The sequence below is a fragment of the Acinonyx jubatus genome, chromosome D1 (genome assembly GCF_027475565.1).
Source record: "Acinonyx jubatus isolate Ajub_Pintada_27869175 chromosome D1, VMU_Ajub_asm_v1.0, whole genome shotgun sequence".
In the NCBI taxonomy this organism is placed as follows: Eukaryota; Metazoa; Chordata; class Mammalia; order Carnivora; family Felidae; genus Acinonyx; species Acinonyx jubatus.
In genome coordinates this window covers 107,051,634-107,073,091 of record NC_069390.1, presented here as the reverse complement: position 1 = coordinate 107,073,091, position 21,458 = coordinate 107,051,634, and the positions used below count along the sequence as shown (strand labels likewise).

Genomic DNA, 21,458 nt, shown 5'->3' with positions numbered 1-21,458 from the left:
GTTCATGCTCTGTCTCAAAAATAAATAAACGTTAAAAAAAAAATTAAAAAAAATAAAGAGTCTCTTATGATTTGCCTCCCTCCCTCTCTAACTTTTTTTTCCCCTTCCCCTCCCCCATGGTCTCCTGTTAAGTTTCTCAGGATCCACATAAGAGTGAAAACATATGGTATCTGTCTTTCTCTGAATGACTTATTTCACTTAGCATAACACTCTCCAGTTCTATCCAGTTACGGCTCTTTTAAGTCAATTACTTCACTTGCCTACAATTAAAGCTTAGACAAAGGCCAAGCAATACTTAACTGCTTTTCTGAGATTTTCCGCAATGGGTAATCCGTAGGTTAAGAATAATGAATTCTTGGGGCTTTTGGGTGGCTGTCAGTTAAGCATCTGACTTCGGCTCAGGTCATGATCTTGCGGTTCATAGGCTCAAGCCCCGCATCAGGCTCTGTGCTGACAGCTCAGAGCCTGAAGCCTGCTTCAGATTCTGTGTTTTCCTCCTCTCTGGCTCTCTCCTGCTTACATTCTGTCTGTCCCTCTCTCAAAAATAAATAAACATTAAAAAAAAATTTTTTTAAAGAATGAATTCTTTAAACAGTACTGAACATCCTTTTTTTCCTTCTGTACTCAAATTATAATCTAGTTGAAAAAAATCTTAAATAAAAAGATAAAAACATTTTTTAGATTTAAATAATAGTTCAATAGAAGAGACACCTCAAGGATCAAACAATCTTTAGGAGTTTAAGAGAGAAATTATTTCAGGCTAATGTACCCAGAAGTTTTATAAATTATAAAGGAAGTCAAGGTTGAGCTCTACTGTAAAAACAAAGGAAAGGAAGCTTACTGCACTGAGGGCTGGCGCAAGTGGAAAGGCTAGAGGGTACAGAGGGCACCATATAAATTCCGAGGAAAGAGAACAATCGAGTCCAGCTGGACCATCATGGTTAAGGGCACAGATCCTGAAGCCAGACTGCCTGGCTTCTCATCTTGGCTCTGACACTTAATGGTTCTATGACTCTGTACAAGTTCCATAACCTCTTTATGTTCCAATTCCCTTTAAAAATGGGACAAAGCATGGAACAAACTTTCCACTGTGACAGGATGAGTTAAGTCAGCAAACTGTGTGAAACTCTAAGCACAAGGGCCAGCACAAAGAAAACGCTCCAAAAGTAATTTAAAAGAAGAATCAAAGAAATGTATAAATAAGGGCCTCCCCAGGCAGTCAAATACCCTCATGGAGTGAAGCAGGTGGGCTTGTTTAGAAATGTGTCATTTGATGGGGCTCGTGGGTGGCTCAGTCGGTTGAGCGTCCGACTTCAGCTCAGGTCAGGATCTCACAGTCCGTGAGTTCGAGCCCCGCGTCGGGCTCTGTGCTGACAGCTCAGAGCCTGGAGCCTGCTTCAGATTCTGTGTCTCCCTCTCTCTCTGACCCTCTCCTGTTCATGCTCTCTCTCTGTCTCAAAAATAAATAAACATTAAAAACAATAATAGAAAGAAATGCGTCGTTTGCCATTAAACACATTGGAATCGTTTCATTTCAAAACAACAAAGTGTTCTCTTCCACCCATTCTAGCTTTCCATTCTCTACTTGTAACACAGACGAGATCTATTTAGTTTTCAGGTGACTCTGTCACAAGATAAACACAACAGTGCAAGCACAGTGGTAAGTGACAGGTGATGCTCAGCCTCAGTGTGGGGAACCACAGAACCAGGCAGGAACTGCAGAGAACTTGAGAACGTCCGTCTCATCTAAAGAAGGCCACTGACTTAATAAAACCATGGCCAAGGGCTGCTAGGGCCCATTGTTGTCACATTTCCCAATTTTCTTTTTTTTTTAATTTTTTTTTTTAATGTGTATTCATTTTTGAGAGACAGAGAGAGACAAAGCATGTGTGGGGGAAGAGAGAGGGAGACACAGAAATCCGAAGCAGGCTCCAGGCTCCGAGCTGTCAGCACAGAGCCCGATGCTGGGCTCAAACCCATGAACTGTGAGATCATGACCTGAGCTGAAGTTGGATGCCCAACTGACTGAGCCACCCAGGCGCCTCACATTTCCCAATTTTCAAAGGACGCTGAAGACTCAGATTTTTATGTGAAAGCACCTGATTTTCTTACGTACACTATTTTTTAACATGCTACCACACATAACCACCACTACCCCAGCCAAAGAGAACACGCCTGACCACTATATCTGACCCACGTGCTGCCCATCTGCTGTAAAGAGCATGGTGACTAGAATAGGAAATCTGAACTAGATCAAATTAAGAATTTGTAAGTAATATTTTAGGGCAGACATAACTGCCCTCTGGTCAATCTTGCAGAGATAACTCCTCTTAACAATGAACAGCACAATATACTTTGGATGAGAAAATAATGTGATCAAAATGATGTTTAGGAGAATTAATCTGTACCATCACCCAGAATAGATTAAAATATGTTTATAACACAGGCTTATGAAAAGTCATTTTTCATTTTGTATTTGCTGAAATACCATTGCTCTTAAGTTTAAATGTTACCAACAGTAAAAATGCTTAAACCTAAAAAAAAGAAAATGTGAATATTCTCAAAATTCTAGGAATACTTGAAGCCATTGGATCACCTCACCTTTTTCATTTACTGTAAGTGAAAATATTTTAGATGGCCATGAAAAGAAAATCAGGTAAATTTAAGCCTCACTGCACAAAATCAGGCCATCCGTTTTTATGGTTCACATTCAAGACACGTTACAAATTCATTTACATGTTCATTTCCTTGAATTCTTATAAAAATGAATCAGTTAAAATCTTCAAGCAGGACATTATTAGTAAGTGAAGAACTCAGCAGTATTTTAAGTAGAATATAAGTAAATTTTAATGGCATGATGTCTCCCTTTTCAAGACTAAAGATATATTCTTATCAAAAGTGCATAAACCCATTTCTTTGAGATTAGATTCAGTTAAACAAACTCAAAGTGAGGGACATTCTAGAAAACAACTGGCCCCTTAAATATGCCAAAATTATGAAACACAGGGAAGTTGAGGAACTGTTTCAAATTAAAGAAGACTAAAGAGAACTGACAAGTTAGCATGTCATAGACAGAGTCCCAGATCAGAGGGGAAGGACACTGTGAACTCACAGACGGATCCCAGATCAGAGGGGAAGTGTACTATAAACCACTAGGAAAGATCCTCTGCTTGACCAAACTTTAGTTGGCCTTCTCTGAGCCTGATTCAACCCCAGCCTTGGGCAAGAGCCCAATTTTAGAAAGAATCCTGCTGAGTCAGTTTAACCAGAATCCCCCACTCTAGATATCTGATTGTCCTCAATAACCAAACATATTCCTCACTCCCCAACTGGCACCCCCAGGTGACCTCTGATCTGCCAGCATCCTATGTGGATTTAGCCAGAAGTGCCCCCACCCCCGGCCCCCCGCTCTGGCCCCATCGCTGATGTTTCCTCTCCGTAATTTCCCCCCTACTGATACTGCCCCACCCCATCCCAGCTCCTTGCCTATCAATCCTGACTTTTCCTTGTTGTATTTGGAATCCGGGCAAGTTCTATACTGTGGTCCCTTTTCTCCTACTGCAACAGTTTGAGTAAAATCTGGTTTTGCTACTTTAACTACTGGCAGTCTTTGACAGGACTGAACTATGAAGTACAGCCAGCAAAATCTGTAGATGGTTTGTATAAGACTGTGTTAAGAGTATTTTTATCAATGTTGAGTTTTCTGAATTTGAGTTGCACAGCAGCCTTCTATCATCGGGTTTGGCAAACTTTTTCTGTAACGGGATCAAATAGCCAATATTTGAGGCATAGAGGGCCATGTACAGTTTCTGTGACATATTCTCTGTTGCTTTTGTTTCTTACAACCCTTTAAAAATGTAAAAACCAAAATAATAATCACAATCATAATAATCCTAAATTTAAAAAAAATAAAAATAAAAATGTAAAAACCATTCTTGGCTCAAGAGCTGCACAGAACAGGCTACGGGCTAAATCTGGCCAACAAGCCATAGGCTGCCAACTCCTGATGTAATAAATATACTTGCTCTTAGGAAAACTGCAAAGAGGCATGGAAGAGTAAAGGATCATAATGTCTGCAACTTGTTCTCGGATGACTCAGCAATAACAATAATGATAATGATAATATGTACGAGAGAAATAAAACACACGGTGATATGTTCACAAATGGTAAATCTAGGTGAAAGGTGAGGGGAGTTCATTATACCATGCTAGCAACTTTCCATTAAACTTGGCTTTTATCAAAATAAAAGGGTAAGATTTACCAAAAAAGGGGCATAGATATCTCTGGGGATTTAAACCTGGACACCTCAATGTGCAGACATGGGGCCTGGTTCTGGCAGCTCAAGCAGGAGAGGATGAGAACTGTCACAAAGGAAGAGGTATTCTGTCATCAAGGTCACTTCAATACATACCCATGTGTCCAGAGGTATCTAGATTCTCCGGTCATCACCAGCAAACTCCGACGAGGCAACATAACGGGCACCGTGATGCCGTCTGGGTGCTTAAAGTCCATGACAACCTTGAAGGAAAGACAAAAGCATACAGATGAATCAAAAATGTCATGTACTCCAAGGGTGAGAATGATTAATTGATTCTGGCTTTCCAGGTTAACAGGGATTCAGACATGATAATGCTTACAGAAGAGTATAGCACGGTGGTCTTCAAACTTCTGTGCACATAAAAATCAACTGGACGGCTAAAAAACACCCTTCATCCATAGGCTCAAACTTAGCAGGTCTAGGATGAGGTCCAGGAATCTGCATTTCTAACAATCACCCCAGGAAATTATGATGCAGGTGGTCTGAGGACCATACATACAATGCAAAACACGAAGGCAGTGGTCAAATGCTAGGACTGGGGGCTGAAACATTCATATCCTGACTCTTGCATTTACTTGCTATATGACCCAGGACAAGTCAGTTAACCCCTCCATGCCTCAGTTTCCTCAGTCCTTATAGGACTGTTACATGAATTAAATATATAATGGACATAGAAGACACTATCTGGCATATAATATAAAAATTCTATAATATAATTACACACAGGATATTAATAATTAATAACACCCCCCCCAACAACTATTAGATGCCTATTCTCATATAACCCATTTTGCCTTTAAAGTCATGCAACATTTTGGATACTGAAGGCTAATTTATAGGAGACAATTGAAGAACACAGGAACATTTTCAGTAACTCTTTCTAAGTTGTGCTCAAATATTATTATGAATAACAACCTATTAAGATACAACACCAGGAAACTATTTGTCCTCAGGAACCCAAATGCCAAAGAGTTCAGTCTAAACATAGCAGCAGCTAACAAAGGTGACTTTAAAAGGCACACCACGGGGCTAAAAAATATTTTTAAGTGAACAATTCAATCCACTTGAAAAATAAATATGACAACGAAGTATCAGCAGGATGAATGGAACTTAGCAAAGCATCTTTGTTAAAGGTGAACTTTTAGTACAGTACCTCGCATAACAACTGTTACCGACTATTATCGGTTCAAAGTAGACAACAGACATGAAAATTCCTCGTAAACTACAAAGAATTATAAAGACCCAAGGTGCTTTTCTCCCTTTTGCATCTGTCCTGGGAAATAGGGAAAATAAAGCGAACTGACAGAATTTCATTTTCTAACAATTATCTGTTCCAAATGATCACTTTTGAAATTTCAAAAAACCATGCTCTAAAAATATTCTATTTATAAACACTGCAGATGAATTCTTAAGTTGTAGGGTGAAGTATAATGATACCTGCAACTTTCCAAAATGTATACATAAGACGATGGACTGATAAAAGAATGGATAGATGGACAACTATTCGATAAAGCAAAAATGTTAAAAACTGGAGAATCTAGGTGGTACATATATAGGTATTTGCTATACAATTCATTCTATTTTCCTATATGAAAATTTTCATACTAAAAAGTGGAGGGAAAGGGAGAAAAACCCACTCTGACCCATTTTTAAACCAACACATGAAGGTTTCAATCTTCTGAAGAAAAACTAAGGTCCATGTAGAGGACAGAATGACAAGCAGATTTATTAATTTTTTTTTTTATCAGAGAAAATCATTTGTGGCTTAAGGAAATGAAAACTGCTGACAAGAAACTATTCTGAGAGACGAGACTCCCATTTATTCCTTAGATGAATATTTATTTTTCACTGTGTGAGCTTTCAAAGGCCACAATGGTAAGTGAGAAACATGTCCTTGCCTGCCCAGAGGTTACAGTTCCTGGATAATTAACACTCAACATTTGTTACAAATCTACAGTGCCTATTTACTTGTAAAATGCAAACACATTTCCTTCCATCAACAGAGAGTAATGATCTTAAAATTCGGAAATCTCAGTTTAGACAAATGATCAGAACTAACAAGTATGAACTTGATGCTAATTATTTGGAAAATATTTGTCCTGAATACAGAAGCCAAGTTTCAAGGAAGAAAAACACACTACCAAATAAGTCAAATTTTACGGGAATTAGGTTAGAATATACATAATGCTTATCATTATTTTTGATGATAATCATTATTAGTTTGCTAGACAGGCTCACAGAACTCAGGAAAACAGTTCACTCACTGTTTACCAGTTGATTATAAAATGATATTATAAAGGATCCAGATGAACATCCAGATGGAAGAGACGTGCAGGGCTGTGTGTGTGTGGGAAGGGGCACACAGCTTCCATACCCTCTCTACTGTGCCCTTCTTCCAGCACCTCTGCATGTTCATCGGCCCGGAAGCTCTGTGACCCCCAGACTATTGGGATTTTTATGGAGGCCTCATCATGTAGGCATGACCAGTTACTAACTCTATGTCCAGCCCCTCTCGCCTCTGGAAAACAGGGAACGGGACTGAAAATTCCAAGCTTCTGACCTTGGCTTGGTCTTTCTGGTGAGCAGCCACCATCCAGGAGCCCACGAGGAGTCATCTCACTAGGACAAGACACTGCCATCCCCCAGGGAATTCCAAAGGCCTTAGGAAGTCTGTCAGGAACCCGGGTGAGTTACCAAATATTAGAACAAAAAATGCTCCTAGTACTCTTCTTATTTAGGAAATTTAGAAGTGTTTTTGGAGTTCTGTGCCAGGAACCGGGGACACAGACTAATATACCTGTTTTCTATTACCTCACAGGTATACAATGTGAGAGTTTGTTTTTTTTTAAGAAAGTAATTTTTATTTATAAAATTAAAAGAAAATTAAATTTTTCTTAAAACAGTCTATCATAAAAGACTGTCATTATCATCATATTTATTTAAAGTATCTGTATCTCAAGGCTTAAGACTAAAAAAAAAAAAAACTTTTTAAAAACCCTAACCCTAACCCTAACCCTAGGGTTTTAAAACTTTTTAAAAAATTCACAAAGGATTCACAATCAATAACGCTCCCTGCAACTGCTGAATCATTCTGCCAATGTGACAGCTTTGCTCCACAGGAGCTTTTTCCAATTATTCTTTTTGGTTTTACCTATTTTCCTTATTTTCCGAGATGGCAGAGTCAATAAAGATCAAGGTCCCAGCAAGCTCGTGGGGCATGATGGAGAATAATGTTGAGTTCAAAGCAAGCAAACAAAAAATCCTAGACTCTCTGATCTTATAAAACCTTTATGCATTCAAAGTACAATAGAGGTGAAAACCCCAGACACAGCCATCACTCTATCCTCAAGGAAAGATGACTCATGACAGAAAAGTACATGAAATAAATAGATCTCCGTGTCGGCTAAACAGGAAAATGAAGAGTACACTGCTACTGGGAGCATTTCCAAGAAAGAAGACAAACTTAATGTGGATCCTTACTGGTTAGAAAATTGGGTTGAGATCATGAACATTCTGAAACCCTGAACGGCATATGCACGAGAGACAATATGATGTAAAGCATGACATGTGAGTCACAGAGAACGATGAAGACTGATAGGGTGGAAGTCACTATGTTTGACTGAAGAAAATATCCCACAGCTGAGAATGTAGCAGGAGCTAGAGAAGTCCACCTGTTCCCCATTTCCTGCCAAATATAAATCTTCTGTAATTGCACTGATGTTTTCATTGGATTCAAATGAAGCAAGAATTTGCTTATTTTAAATGGCAAACAAGGGGGCTCCTGGGAGGCTCAGCTGGTTAAGCGTCCGACTCTTGGGTTCAGCTGAGGTCACGATCTCATGGTTTGTGAGTTCAAGCCCCACATCGGGCTCTGAGATGATACCGTGAAGCCTGCAGACGATTCTCTTTCCCTATGTGTCTGCCCACTCAATCTCACCCCCACCTCTATCTCTCTAAAAAATAAATAAACGAATATTTTTTAAAAATGGCAAACAAGTGACTCTACATGTTTCATCAGGGCCATGTCTACCACATTTGGACAAGTGGGAAAGGAGAAAAGGAAAAAGGGACAGAGTCACGAATGCAAATATACAAGACTGAAGCTATAAAGTATTTACAAAGAAATACAGGTCATGTCAAAAATGTCTGTTTACATACTTTCCTTGGACCACAAATACAGAATCCCAGTGTATCATGAGATATATAGTCCATTGTGGGGGAGAAGAGGAACTTAGAACATTTTTAGTAAAACAAATAATAGTTTTTTGTCTCTCTACAAAAAATGACGCCCCTAAATGTGTACTTTGCTAAACTGAAAAGTAGCTGGCGGAAAAGCCTGCTGATACGCCATATTATTCCAGGGCAGAGGAACTAATAGGAATTTTGTCTGGGACACTTGGAGAACACTGGCTGATGTCAATGACCTTTCAATCTCTTACCCACGCCATATAAGTCTGCTTAGTTTTCATCCTTTAAGGCAAGTTAAAATCAAAGACCAAAACAAACCTATTTCCCTTCCTGGACTCCTATTGGCAAGATAAGTTTCCAAACAACAACAAAAGCAGGAGCCTTGAAATTTGCTAAATTTCTTGAAAGCTGAGAAGTCAAGATTACCAAGTCTTGTGAAACTCAAAGGAAAGAAACTGTGGCAGCCACACACCCTGAACATACTAGACCCACAGTCTCCCATTTGAAAATCGCTGAAAGAAAACAAACTCTACTCCCTTGTTGCACAGTCAGAAGCAATTTTGTAATGTCCAGGCCTCACTATTCTTGTCGTGAGGGGCAAAGTCGCGCATTAGAACATATAGATGAGATGGCATTTTGTGGCACAGCAAAGTGGTCCTTCAAGAAGTACGCGCAGGAGAGAACTACCACTGTGGCCCAAATGCCCTCGTTCCCCACTGCCTCTGAGAGAGGATGCGAGAAGCAGACCATCATCTGAGCTTCTGGTGTGAAAACTTTCCCCGCTGGTCAGATACCACGTCTGCATTTAGGATCCATACCTGGGAACCTGCCTACAGTAGTGGGTGTGTGAAACAAACAAAATCAGGCAAAAATTTCAGAAGAAAACACCACAAACAACTCTGGAGTGTATGTCAGCAAATTCCACCTTTCGAATACAACTCTGTCTTCCCAAACTAGGTCTCCACTGCTGAAAGAATAGAGGCTGGCATCTCTACATCTTCCCCAAATACACATGATTTTGAACCGTTTTGTCTGGCTGAGCTCAAGTAGAATATAAAACAAAAGTGGAAGCATTTTTTAGTTTAAATGGTCTAAATACATTTGCAAAAGGCACAAAAGAGAGCAAAGTAAACACTGCACAACGGAAGAATACACTGGAAAAAGAAAAGATGCTGAATTGGACACACTGTAGCCACCACTGAATATTATAAATGCTTAGCTTAAATGTCTGTGATATATTCATGCTCACCTGTTTGCACTGGGACCACTTGCTATCAGCTTTCATTTACCACACGGAGGCTTCATTCCTTTGCAGGAACTGTAAAGTGAAAATCCACATCCCCCAAAGTCGAAATCCAAAAACAAGAGACAATCACAAACCACTTCAGTAAAATTAAGTTTTGCTTTATATATGACAAAACTCCAAAGGTAATGAAACATTTTAGCTTTAAAAAACATTATTTGGGGGCACCTGGGTGGCTCAGTCGGTTAAGCATCCGACGTCCGCTCAGGTCATGATCTCACGATTCATGGGTTCAAGTCCCACGTCGGGCTCTGTGCTGACAGCTCACAGCCTGGAGCCTGATTTGAGTTCTCTCCCTCTCTCTGCCCCTCCCCACTCATGCTCTGCCTCTCTCTCTCAAAAATAAACATTAAAAATTTTTTTTTAAATTATTTGATATTTTATGCTTATTTACTTGTTACATTCTGTCTAGTAGATTACACTCAACAAATATTTTTGAATGAATAAGTGAATGAATAAATTCACCATCAACAATTTATTTGAAAAGAATAGGGTGATGTACCTTACATTTTTGGACAAAAAGCTTCCAAAATTCCATTTAATTCTTTTCTGAGCTTTCCTCCTTAGGCAAAATAAGTCAACAGATTCACATACACAGATAACCACAATGAGACAGCTAAAGCAAAAAGAACAATAGTAGTCACGAGTATATCTATTCCTGAGGCCCTAGCTTACTTCTCATGAAGCAAAACCCACTTATTAGAATAGCTTCCATAGGTACCATAATGAGGTACTACTTCACATCTCGGGAAGGGGAGGGGAGGGGAGGGGAGGGGAGGGGAGGGGAGGGGAGGGAAGGGGGAAGAAAAAAATAAGGGGAGGGGAAGGGAGGGAAGGGAAAAGGGAAAGAAGGAAGGGAAAGAAAGGAAGGAAGAAAGAAAGGAAAAAAAATAAGGGAAGAGAAGGGAAGGGGAGGGGAGGAAGGAAGGAAGGAAAGCCAAACAAGTATTAAAGAGTTAAAGACGTGGAGAAAACAGAACCCTTGTGCACTGCTGCTGGGAATGCAAACTGGTGCAGCCACTGTGAAAAACAGTGTGGAGGTTCCTCAAAAAGTTAAAACTAGAATTACTCTCTGATCCAGCAATTCCACTTCTGGGTATTTACCCAAAAGAAATGAAAGCACTAACTCAAAAAGATATCTGCACCCCCGTGTCCACAGCAGTATTATATACAACAGTCAAGACATGGAAACAATCTAAGTGTCCATCAAAAGATGAATGGATAAAGAAGGTGTGATATTTATACACAATGGAATATTATTCAGCCATTAAAAAGAAAGAAATCCTGCCATGTGTGACAACATGAATGGACTCAGACCAGGAGGGCATTATGCTGAGTAAAATAAGTCAGACAAAGACATGCCATATGAGCTCACTTAATATGTAGAATATAAAAAAATTAAAACACCAAACTCACAGATAGAGAACAGATTGGTGGTTGCCAAAGGCAGGGAGTGCAGAGTGGGTGAAATGGGTAAACAAACTTCCAGTTATAGAACTAGTAAATCGTGGGGAGATAAGGTACAGTATGATGACTAATAGTAATACGGTGGTGTATGTATGAAAGTTGCTGAGAGATTTTAAAAGCTCTCATCACAAGGGGAAAACACTGTAATCATATGCAGGGATAGATGCTCACTAGAGTTACTGGGACTCACTAGATTTACTGTGCTGATCATTCCGCAATATACACATATGCCAAGTCATTATGTTGTGCTCCCAAAACTAAAACAATGTTATATGTCAATTACATCTCGATTACAAAACAAAAAACCCCAAAACTATGAAATATACACTAAAACAACAACAACTCACTGCTGGTGCAATGATTATGGTACATCAGTGTCGGCAGTAGGGGTGGCAGCAACAGTAGCTGCCGTTATTGTTGAATTCTTCTCAATTCTGTACAATTAAAATTCAAAAATTATATGCCATCTTCAATCTGTGACAGAGAGCACAGAAAGGAGGTGACTTCTCCATGGTCCATTAAGAGTTACCAGTAGGGATGAGCTACAACCCAACTCTCCTGACTTGTCCAATGATGAACCCAATCCCTGTGTGAAAACGTAAGGATCTGGACACAAGACACACAGACTTTAACTTTTTCAGTTTCTAGCACTGCACTGGAACATTTGATTGAATGATGATTACAACTGCCATCGGGTGCCTATATTACCTCATTTCTATTTATTCTGTGAAAGATTAATATGAAATCCTACTGCCTTTGAAGTTGATATTGTACAGATTTAGCATTTTAACATTTTCTAACTCAACGACTCAGAATTCTAGCTAAATATCATAATTGTCTGTAAGCCTGCTATAAATATAGAGAACTGGCCTTCATCTCAGACATTCTGAATCAGAATAAACCACAGTACCTGCTCTGGAAAAAGATAGTCTAGAGAAACATCTCTAGATATCTCTAAAGAACAGAAATGAACCACAGGGACCTCAAATATATAAATATCAGAAACAGGCTATAAAACAAAAATTCTTACCAAGTTTACAGATATAAATGCTAAACCTGAAAATTTCAGCAGAGAACTGGAAATGATTTTTTTTTAAGACACTGTAAATTTGAAGAAAAACCAAGTAGATACTCTGAAACTGACAAATACCATGACTGAAACTAGGCCACTGATGACTGAGTTTAACAGCAATCAGACATGGTTGAAAAAAAGAATTAGTGACAGAAGAAAACTGTCTCTAACAAAATACACTAAACACAGAAGAGAGGGCAAGCAAAATAAAGTCTATAGAAAACAGGCAGATGGACAGAGAACAGAACAGAGGCAAAAATCTATAGGGATAATGGCTCAGAGTTTTCCAAAATTGATGGGGAGTAAAAAATCCACAGGTTCAAGAAACCCAGTAAGTCCCAAGAATAAATAAACCCATAAAAATAAACAGAATAATCAGGCACATCAAAATAAAAGTACAGGAAACACAAGAGAAAGAAGAAAATCTGAAAAGAAGCCAGAGAAATAAACAAAGGTCATGGGAGTGATAATGTGAGCCACAAGGAAGTCAATGAAGTCTTGCACGCACTATAGGAACTGCCAACCTCAAATTCTATACCCTGTGAAAATAGGCTGAAGGATGAAGGTGAGGTGAAGACACCGGCACACAATAACAGGGGCAGCCAGCAGTGCACCTGGACTCAAGAAAATTTAAAGGTTGTACTGTGGAAAAGGAAAATGATCCCAGATGGGAGGTCTGAGATCAAGGAATGAAGAGAAAAGAAAATGGTAAGTATGTCTAAATGATCACTAATGGTATAAATCAGGGAAGTAGCTAAAAAAATATGAAGAGAATTCAACTGCACAGTAATAACAGTATGTAAATTATAAGGGAGTCTCAGAGTTAAAGTGTTCTGAAGTTCTTACACTATTCAGCAAAAAGTAAAGATTCCAATTAAGCTTCAACTCTGAATGAATCTCAAATAATTGTGATGAGTAAAAGACACCATACAGGAAAGAGTATATACTGCATGATTGCTGTATAAAAACTCTGGAAAATACTATGTAATCTAAGATATTAAGGAACAGGAGGACACAAGGAAACTCTTGGGGATGATGGATATGTTCATTATCTTGAGAGTGGTGAAGCTTTCATGAGTGTTTATTTTAATATGTGCAGCTATTGACAATTACACGTAGGAGCTGTTCTTGGAAGAAAATATTGTGGGGTGCAGTGAAAATAGTAGTACTTGAAAGCAAAATTCACAATTTTAAAAATGTACGTCAAGAATGTTTCCCAGGTTCTACACTGATCGACTGGAGGAAATTAAACAGAGCAGGGAACTGAGGAGGAGACAAAGTCTGTTTTGTTTTGTATGGGAGAATGGCAGTGGGTGGAAAATGGCTAAAGACAAAGATAACAAGTTCATATTTAGAAAAAAGAAAACATCTTTTAGAGAGCTGGATATTCACATCGAAAATCTGAGGTGGGGACGGGGTAGTCAAGGCTGGAAATGTTTTTCTATCTCCCAAATTGCTTGTGAAAATGCTGTTCACATCAATAAAAGCTCTTTTAAGGAAGGAGCCAAGATGGCGTAACAGCATGGAAGCTTTTAGTGTGTCTTGTGTCCATGAAATGGACAGACCAACACTAAACCATCCTACACACCTAGAAAACTGATTGGAGAATTAACACAACAATGCACACAACCTGAACCACAGAATTCAGCAGGTACATGGCACAGAGAGCTGAACTTGGGGAGTGAGAAGCCGCAAAATGTAGGGAACTGCTTTTGTGGGCAGAGAGAGGACAGAGACTGGGGAGGGGGGCAAAATACGGGAAAAGCACCCCTCCCCAAAAGCAGTTGGAGAGAAAGTAGAAAATTGGAAACACCCACAGGAACTAAACTAAAAAGGGAGAAAGGAGAAAGGAGAGGGTTTAAATTCCATTAAGACTGTAAACAAGGGGAGCGCAAAGGCTGCAACTCCTCAGCTTGATACCTGGCGGTGCTCTGGTGGGAAGGGTAAATCCCCAGGAACAGAGTGGGGTCTGGGAGGTTCTCGGGCCTCACAGGGAAAAGCAGTTCCACTGCTGGAAGGACATTTGGTAGAGACTGTTGAGGCCACCTGGTCCCAGCAGACCCCGGAAGGCAGCCACATTCGCTGGTGCTGGGACAAGGTCGTTAAGGGTACAGCCTGGTGCCAGATTTCGGTTGCGATTTTCCATAATCCCTGAGACGCTGCTGCTATGCCATATCTCACGAACTTTTTCCGGGGCAGGCTGGCATCTGGCTGCAGTCTCGGGGCACCAGCAACAACAGGGTCCAGCGGGCGTACCTGGGTACAGCCTGTATTTGGCCATTGCTTGGTGAAACCCTCCTGCAGAGGGGAGGAATGGGTCAAAGCCGCAGACCTTGGAAGTAAGGGGCTGGGGAAAACAGCCGCATCTGAGACAAGGCTTGGGAGAGAGGTACTGCCTGGGGTCTGGTCAGAGAGAGTAAAGAAGCGGGGAGTGGACGAGAGCTGAAGGCAGACGACGGTGCGCAATTGCCTATCCAGGAGAACACACTGGGTAGCTGGGTGGCGCCATTTTCACCGCTCCCCAGCATGTGAATATGCACCTATGAGCGCGGCAACAATCTATCCCAGTAGGCTAGCAGCACCATCTAGTGGAGAGTGGAGCTGTTACACCGAGTCCCGCCCAACTGGGACAGCTTCGCTCTTCAAGAACACAAACCTCACTGCTGGCTTAATTTACAGACTATAAAGAGTTACACAGACTGACTTCTAGGGGAAAACGAAGCAATTTCAGTCCTACTTCAATCTGTTAGCAGGTTCATCTATTCAATTTTCTTTCTTTTTCCTTTTTCTCTTTTTTAAATTTTTTTTTCAACATTTATTTATTTTTGGGACAGAGAGAGACAGAGCATGAATGGGGGAGGGGCACAGAGAGAGGGAGACACAGAATCGGAAACAGGCTCCAGGCTCTGAGCCATCAGCCCAGAGCCTGACGCGGGGCTCGAACTCACGGACCGTGAGATCGTGACCTGGCTGAAGTCGGACGCTTAACCGACTGCGCCACCCAGGCGCCCCTTCCTTTTTCTCTTTTACAAATCTTTTTTTTTTCTTGAATACAGAAAGAGAAAAAATTTGTTTTTATTTTCAATTTTCATTAAAAATATGTCTTTAATTTTTATTACTATATTGTTTCTTTTGTGTAAATTTTTTCAAATTCTACTTTACTTCCATCGTTTTATTTTAGTCTACTTCAGTGTATTCACCTTTTCAAATTTTCAAACAATTTCCTTTTTTCCTTTCTTTTTCTTTATTGTTTCTTTTTTTTCTTGAATGAAGAGAAAAACTTCATTTATACTTTCAATTTCTATTAAAAATATTCTTATTTAATTTTCATTACTATATTTTTTCTTTTGTGTAAATTTTTTCAAATTCTACTTTACTTCCATCATTTTATTTTAGTCTACTACACCGTATTCACTTTTTCAAATTTTCAAACAATTTCTTTTTCTTTTTCTTTTTTTATCTTTTTTCTCTTTTTTGTTTCTTTTCTTTTTTCTTAAATGCAGAAAACAAAAAAATTCATATTTATTTTTAATTTTTATTAAAAATATTTTTCTTTAATTTTTTTCTACTATATTCTTTACTTTTGTGTATGTTTTTTCAAATTCTATTTTACCCCCATCATCTTGTTTTAGTCTACTTCAGTGTATTCATCTTTTCAAATTCTCAAACGATATCCTTTTTTTTCTCTCCCACCCCCCTTTTTTTTCTCTAATCTGTCAAACCACTTTCAACACCCAGACCAAAACACACCTAGGATCTAGCATCATCTATTCGATTTTTGTCTATGTGTGAGTTTTTAATTTTTAATCTAAGTATTTTTTAATTTTAATTTGTTAATTTCAATTTTTCTCGCTCATTAATTCCTTTTCTCCATTCAAAATGACAAAACGAAAGAATTCACCCCAAAAGAAAGAGCACGAAGAAACGACAGCCAAGGATTTAACCAACACAGATATAAGCAAGATGTCTGAACCAGAATTTAGAATCACGATAATAAGAATACTAGCTGGAGTCAAAAATAGATTAGAATCCCTCTCTGCAGAGATAAAAGAAGAAAAAATAGCCAGAATGAAGTTAAAAATGCTATAACTGAGCTGCAATCACGGTTGGATGCAGCGGCAGCACGGATGGACAAGGCAGAACAGAGAATCAGTGATATAGAGGACAAAATTTATAGAGAATAACAAAGCAGGAAAAAAGAGGGAGATTAAGGCAAAAGAGCACAATTTAAGAATTAGAGAAATCAGTGACTCCTTAAAAAGGAACATCAGAATCATAGGGGTCCCAGAAGAGGAAGAGAGAGAAATAGGGGTAGAAGGGTTATGTGAGCAAATCATAGCGGAAAACTTTCCTAACCTGGGGAAAGACACAGACATCAAAATCCAGGACTCCCATTAGATTCAACAAAAACTGACCATGAACAAGGCAGATCATAGTCAAACTCACAAAATATTCAGGCAAGGAGAGAATCCTGAAGGCAGCAACGGAAAAATGTCCCTAACATACAAGAGAAGACAGCTCAGGTTTGCAGCAGACCTATCCACAGAAACGTGGCAGGCCAGAAGGGAGTGGAGGGATATACTCAGTGTGCTGAATCAGAAAAATATGCAGCCAAGAATTCTTTATCCAGCAAGGCTCTCATTCAAAACAGAAGGAGAGATAAAAAGTTTCCCAGACAAACAAAAATTAAAGGAGTTTGTGACCACTAAACCAGCCCTGCAAGAAATTTTAAGGGGGACTCTCTGAGAGAGAAAAGATGAAAAAAAAAAAAAATATATATATATATATATATAAATACCAAAAGCAACAAAAGATTAGAAAGGACCAGAGAACACCACCAGAAACTCCAACTCTACAAGCATCATAATGGCAATAAATTCATATCTTTCAGTATTCACTCTAAACGTCAATGGACTCAATGCTCCAATCAAAAGACACAGGGTAACAGAATGGTTAAAAGAACAAGATCCATCTATATGCTGTTCACAAGAGACCCACTTTAGACCTAAAGACACCTTCAGATTGAAAATAAGGGGATGGAGAACCATCTATCATGCTAATGGTCAACAAAAGAAAGCCAGAGTAGCCATACTTATATTAGACAAGCTAGACTTTAAAATAAAGACTGTATCAAGGGATGCAGAAGGGCATTATATCATAATCAAGGGGTCTATAGACCAAGAAGACCTGACAATTGTAAACATTTATGTGCCAAATGTGAGAGCACCCAAATATATAAATCAATGAATCACAAACATCAAGGAACTCATCGATAGTAATACCATCACAGTAGGAGACTTCAACACCCCACTCACTGCAATGGACAGATCATCTAATCAAAAAACCAACAAGGAAACAATGGCTTTGAATGACACACTGGACCAGATGGACTTAACAGATATATTCAGAACATTTCATCCTAAAGCAGCAGAATATACATTCTTCTCCAGTGCACATGAAACATTCTCCAGAATAGGCCATGTACTGGGACACAAATCAGCCTTAAGTAAGTACAAAAAGATCGAGATCATACTGTGCATATTTTCAGACCACAACGCTATGAAACAAGAAATCAACCACAAGAAAAAATTTGGAAAGGTAACAAATACTTGGAGACAGAAGAACATCCTACTAAAGAATGAATGGACTAACCAAGCAGTTAAAGAGGAAAGTAAAAAGTATATGGAAGTCAATGAAAATGATAACACCACAACCCAAAACCTCTGGGACGCAGCAAAGGCAGTCATAAGAGGAAAGTATATAGCAATCCAGGCCTTCCTAAAGAAGGAAGAAAGATCTCAGATATACAACCTAATCTTACGCCTTAAGGAGCTGGAAAAAGAACAGCAAATAAAACCCAAAACAGGCAGAATACAGGTAATAATAAAGATTAGAGCAGAAATTAATGCTATCGAAACCAAAAAAACAGTAGAACATATCAATGAAATGAGAAGCTGGTTCTTTGAAAGAATTAACAAAACTGATAAACCACTAGCCAGTTTGATCAAGAAGAAAAAGGAAAGGACCCAAATAAATAAAATCAAGAATGAAAGAGGAGAGATCACAACCAAAAAAACAGAAATAAAAACAATAATAAGAGAATATTATCGGGGCACCTGGGTGGCTCAGTCAGTTAAGTGTCTGACTGCTGTTCAGATCATGATTTCACTGTTTGTGGGTTCAAGCCCCACATCAGGCTTTGTGCTGATAGCACAGAGCCTGGAGCCTGCTTCGGATTCTGTGTCTCCCTCTCTCTCTGCCCCTCCCCCGCTCATGCTGTGTGTCTCTCTCTGTGTCAAAAATAAATGAACATTAAAAAAAATTTTTTAAAAGAATATTATGAGCAATTGTATGCCAATAAAATGGGTAATCTGAAAGAAATGGACAAACTCCTAGAAACATATATACTACCAAAACTGAAGCAGGAAGAAAAAGAAAACTTGAACAGACCCATAACCAGTAAGGAAATCGAATTAATAATCAAAAATCTGCCAAAAAACAAGAGTCCAGGGCTAGATGGCTTTCCAGGGGAATTCTACCAAACATTTAAGGAAGAGTTAACACCTATTCTCTTGAAGCTGTCCCAAAAAATAGAAATGGAAGGAAAACTTCCAAACTCTTTCTATGAAGCCAGCCTTACCTTGATTCCAAAACCAGACAGATACCCACTAAAAAGGAGAACTATAGACCAATTTCCCTGATGAACATGGATGCAAAAATCCTCAACAAGGTATTAGTCAACGGGATCCAACAATACATTAAAAAAAATATTCACCACGACCAAGTGGGATTTATACCTGGGATGCAGGGCTGGTTCAATATCTGCAAAACAATTAACATGATGCATCACATCAATAAAAGAAAGGACAAGAACCATATGATCCTCTCAACAGATGCACAGGAAGCATTTGACAAAATACAGTATCCTTTCTTGATAAAAACCCTCAAGAGGGGTGCCTGGGTGGCTCAGTCAGTTAAGCGTCCGACTTCAGCTCAGGTCATGATCTCACAGTTTGTGAGTTCAAGCCCCGCGTCGGGCTCTGTGCTGACAGCTCGAAGCCTGGAGCCTGCTTCGGATTCTGTGTCTCCCTCTCTCTGCCCCTCCCCTGCTCATGCTCTGTCTCTCTCTGTCTCAAAATAAATAAAAAGCATTAAAAAAATGTTTCTTTAATAAATAAATAAAAATAAAAACCCTCAAGAAAGTAGGGATAGAAGGATCATACCTCGAGATCATAAAAGCCATATATGAACGACCCAACGCTAATATCATCCTCAATGGGGAAAAACCGAGAGCTTCCCCCCTAAGGTCAGGAACAAGACAGGGATGTCCACTCTCGCCACTGTTATTCAACATAGTATTGGAAGTCTTAGCCTCTGCAATCAGACAACACAAAGAAATAAAAGGCATCCAAATCGACCAGGAGGAGGACAAACTTTCACTCTTCGCAGATGACGTGATACTCTATATGGAAAACCCAAAAGATTCCACCAAAAAACTGCTAGAACTGATTCATGAGTTCAGCAAAGTTGCAGGGTATAAAATCAATGCACAGAAATCGGCTGCATTCCTATACACGAACAATGAAGCGACAGAAAGAGAAATCAAGGAATCGATCCCACTTACAGTTGCACAAAAAACCCATAAAATACCTAGGAATAAATCTAACCAGAGAGGTGAAAAATCTATACACTGAAAACTATAGAAAGCTTATGAAAGAAATTGAAGAAGACACCAAAAAATGGAAAAAGATTCCATGCTCCTGGATAGGAAGAACAAATATTGTTAAAATGGTGATACTACCCAAAGCAATCTACACATTTAATGCAATCCCTATCAAAATAACCAGCATTCTTCACAGAGCTAGAACAATCAATCCTAAAATTTGTATGGAACCAGAAAAGACCCCAAAGAGCCAAAGCGATCTTGAAAAAGAAAACCAAAGCAGGAAGCATCACAATCCCAGACTTCAAGCTATACTACAAAGCCGTAATCATCAAGACAGTATGGTACTGGCACAAGAACAGACACTCAGATCAACGGAACAGAATAGAGAGCCCAGAAATGGACCCACAACTGTATGGCCAACTAATCTTTGACAAAGCAGGAAAGAATATTCAATGGAATAAAGACAGTCTCTTCAGCAAGTGGTGCTGGGAAAACTGGACAGCGACATGCAGAAGAATGAACCTGGACCACTTTCTTATACCATACACAAAAATAAACTCAAATGGATGAAAGACCTAAATGTAAGACAGAAAGCCATCAGGCACGCCTGGGTGGCTCAGTCAGTTGAGCCTCCGACTTCGGCTCAGGTCATGATCTCGCTGTCCATGAGTTCGAGCCCTGCGTCGGGCTCTGTGCTGACAGCTCAGAGCCTGGAACCTGTTTCAGATTCTGTGTCTCCCTCTCTCTCTGCCCCTGCCCCACTCATGCTCTGTCTCTCTCTGTCAATAATAAATAAACATTAAATATTAAAAAAAAAAAAAAAAAAGACGGAAAGCCATCAAAATCCTCGAGGAAAAAGCAGGAAAAAACCTCTTAGATCTTGCCCGCAGCAACTTCTTACTCAACACATCTCTGGAGGCGAGGGAAACAAAAGCAAAAATGAACTACTGGGACCTCATAAAAATAAAAAGCTTCTGCACAGCGAAGGAAACAATCAGAAAGACTAAAAGGCAACCGACAGAATGGGAGAAGATATTTGCAAATGACATATCAGATAAAGGGTTAGTATCCAAAATCTATAAAGAACTTATCAAACTCAACACCCAAAAAACAAATAATCCCGTAAATAAATGGGCAAAAGACATGAATAGACGCTTCTCCAAAGAAGACATCCAGATGGCCAACCGACACATGAAAACATGCTCCACATCACTCATCACCAGGGAAATACAAATGAAAACCACAATGAGATACCATCTGACACCTGTCAGAATGGCTAACATGAACAACTCAGGCAACAACAGATGTTGGTGAGGATGCGGAGAAAGAGGATCTCTTTTGCATTGTTGATGGCAGTGCAAGCTGGTACAGACACTCTGGAAAACAGTATGGATGTTCCTCAAAAAACTAAAAATAGAACTACCCTATGACCCAGCAACTGCA

The 21,458-nt window shown here is 39.4% G+C and overlaps 1 protein-coding gene across 16 annotated transcripts in view; it reads right to left on the bottom strand.

The window, feature by feature from the left end:
- Positions 1-21,458, bottom strand: part of ALKBH8 (alkB homolog 8, tRNA methyltransferase) — a 60,440-nt gene that overhangs the window by 18,660 nt on the left and 20,322 nt on the right. For all 16 annotated transcript variants that reach the window (XM_027036412.2, XM_027036417.2, XM_027036421.2 and 13 more), the window contains one exon: positions 4,413-4,519. In XM_027036412.2, coding sequence (XP_026892213.1) covers positions 4,413-4,519 — 107 coding nt within the window. The remainder of the gene's footprint in view (positions 1-4,412; positions 4,520-21,458) is intronic.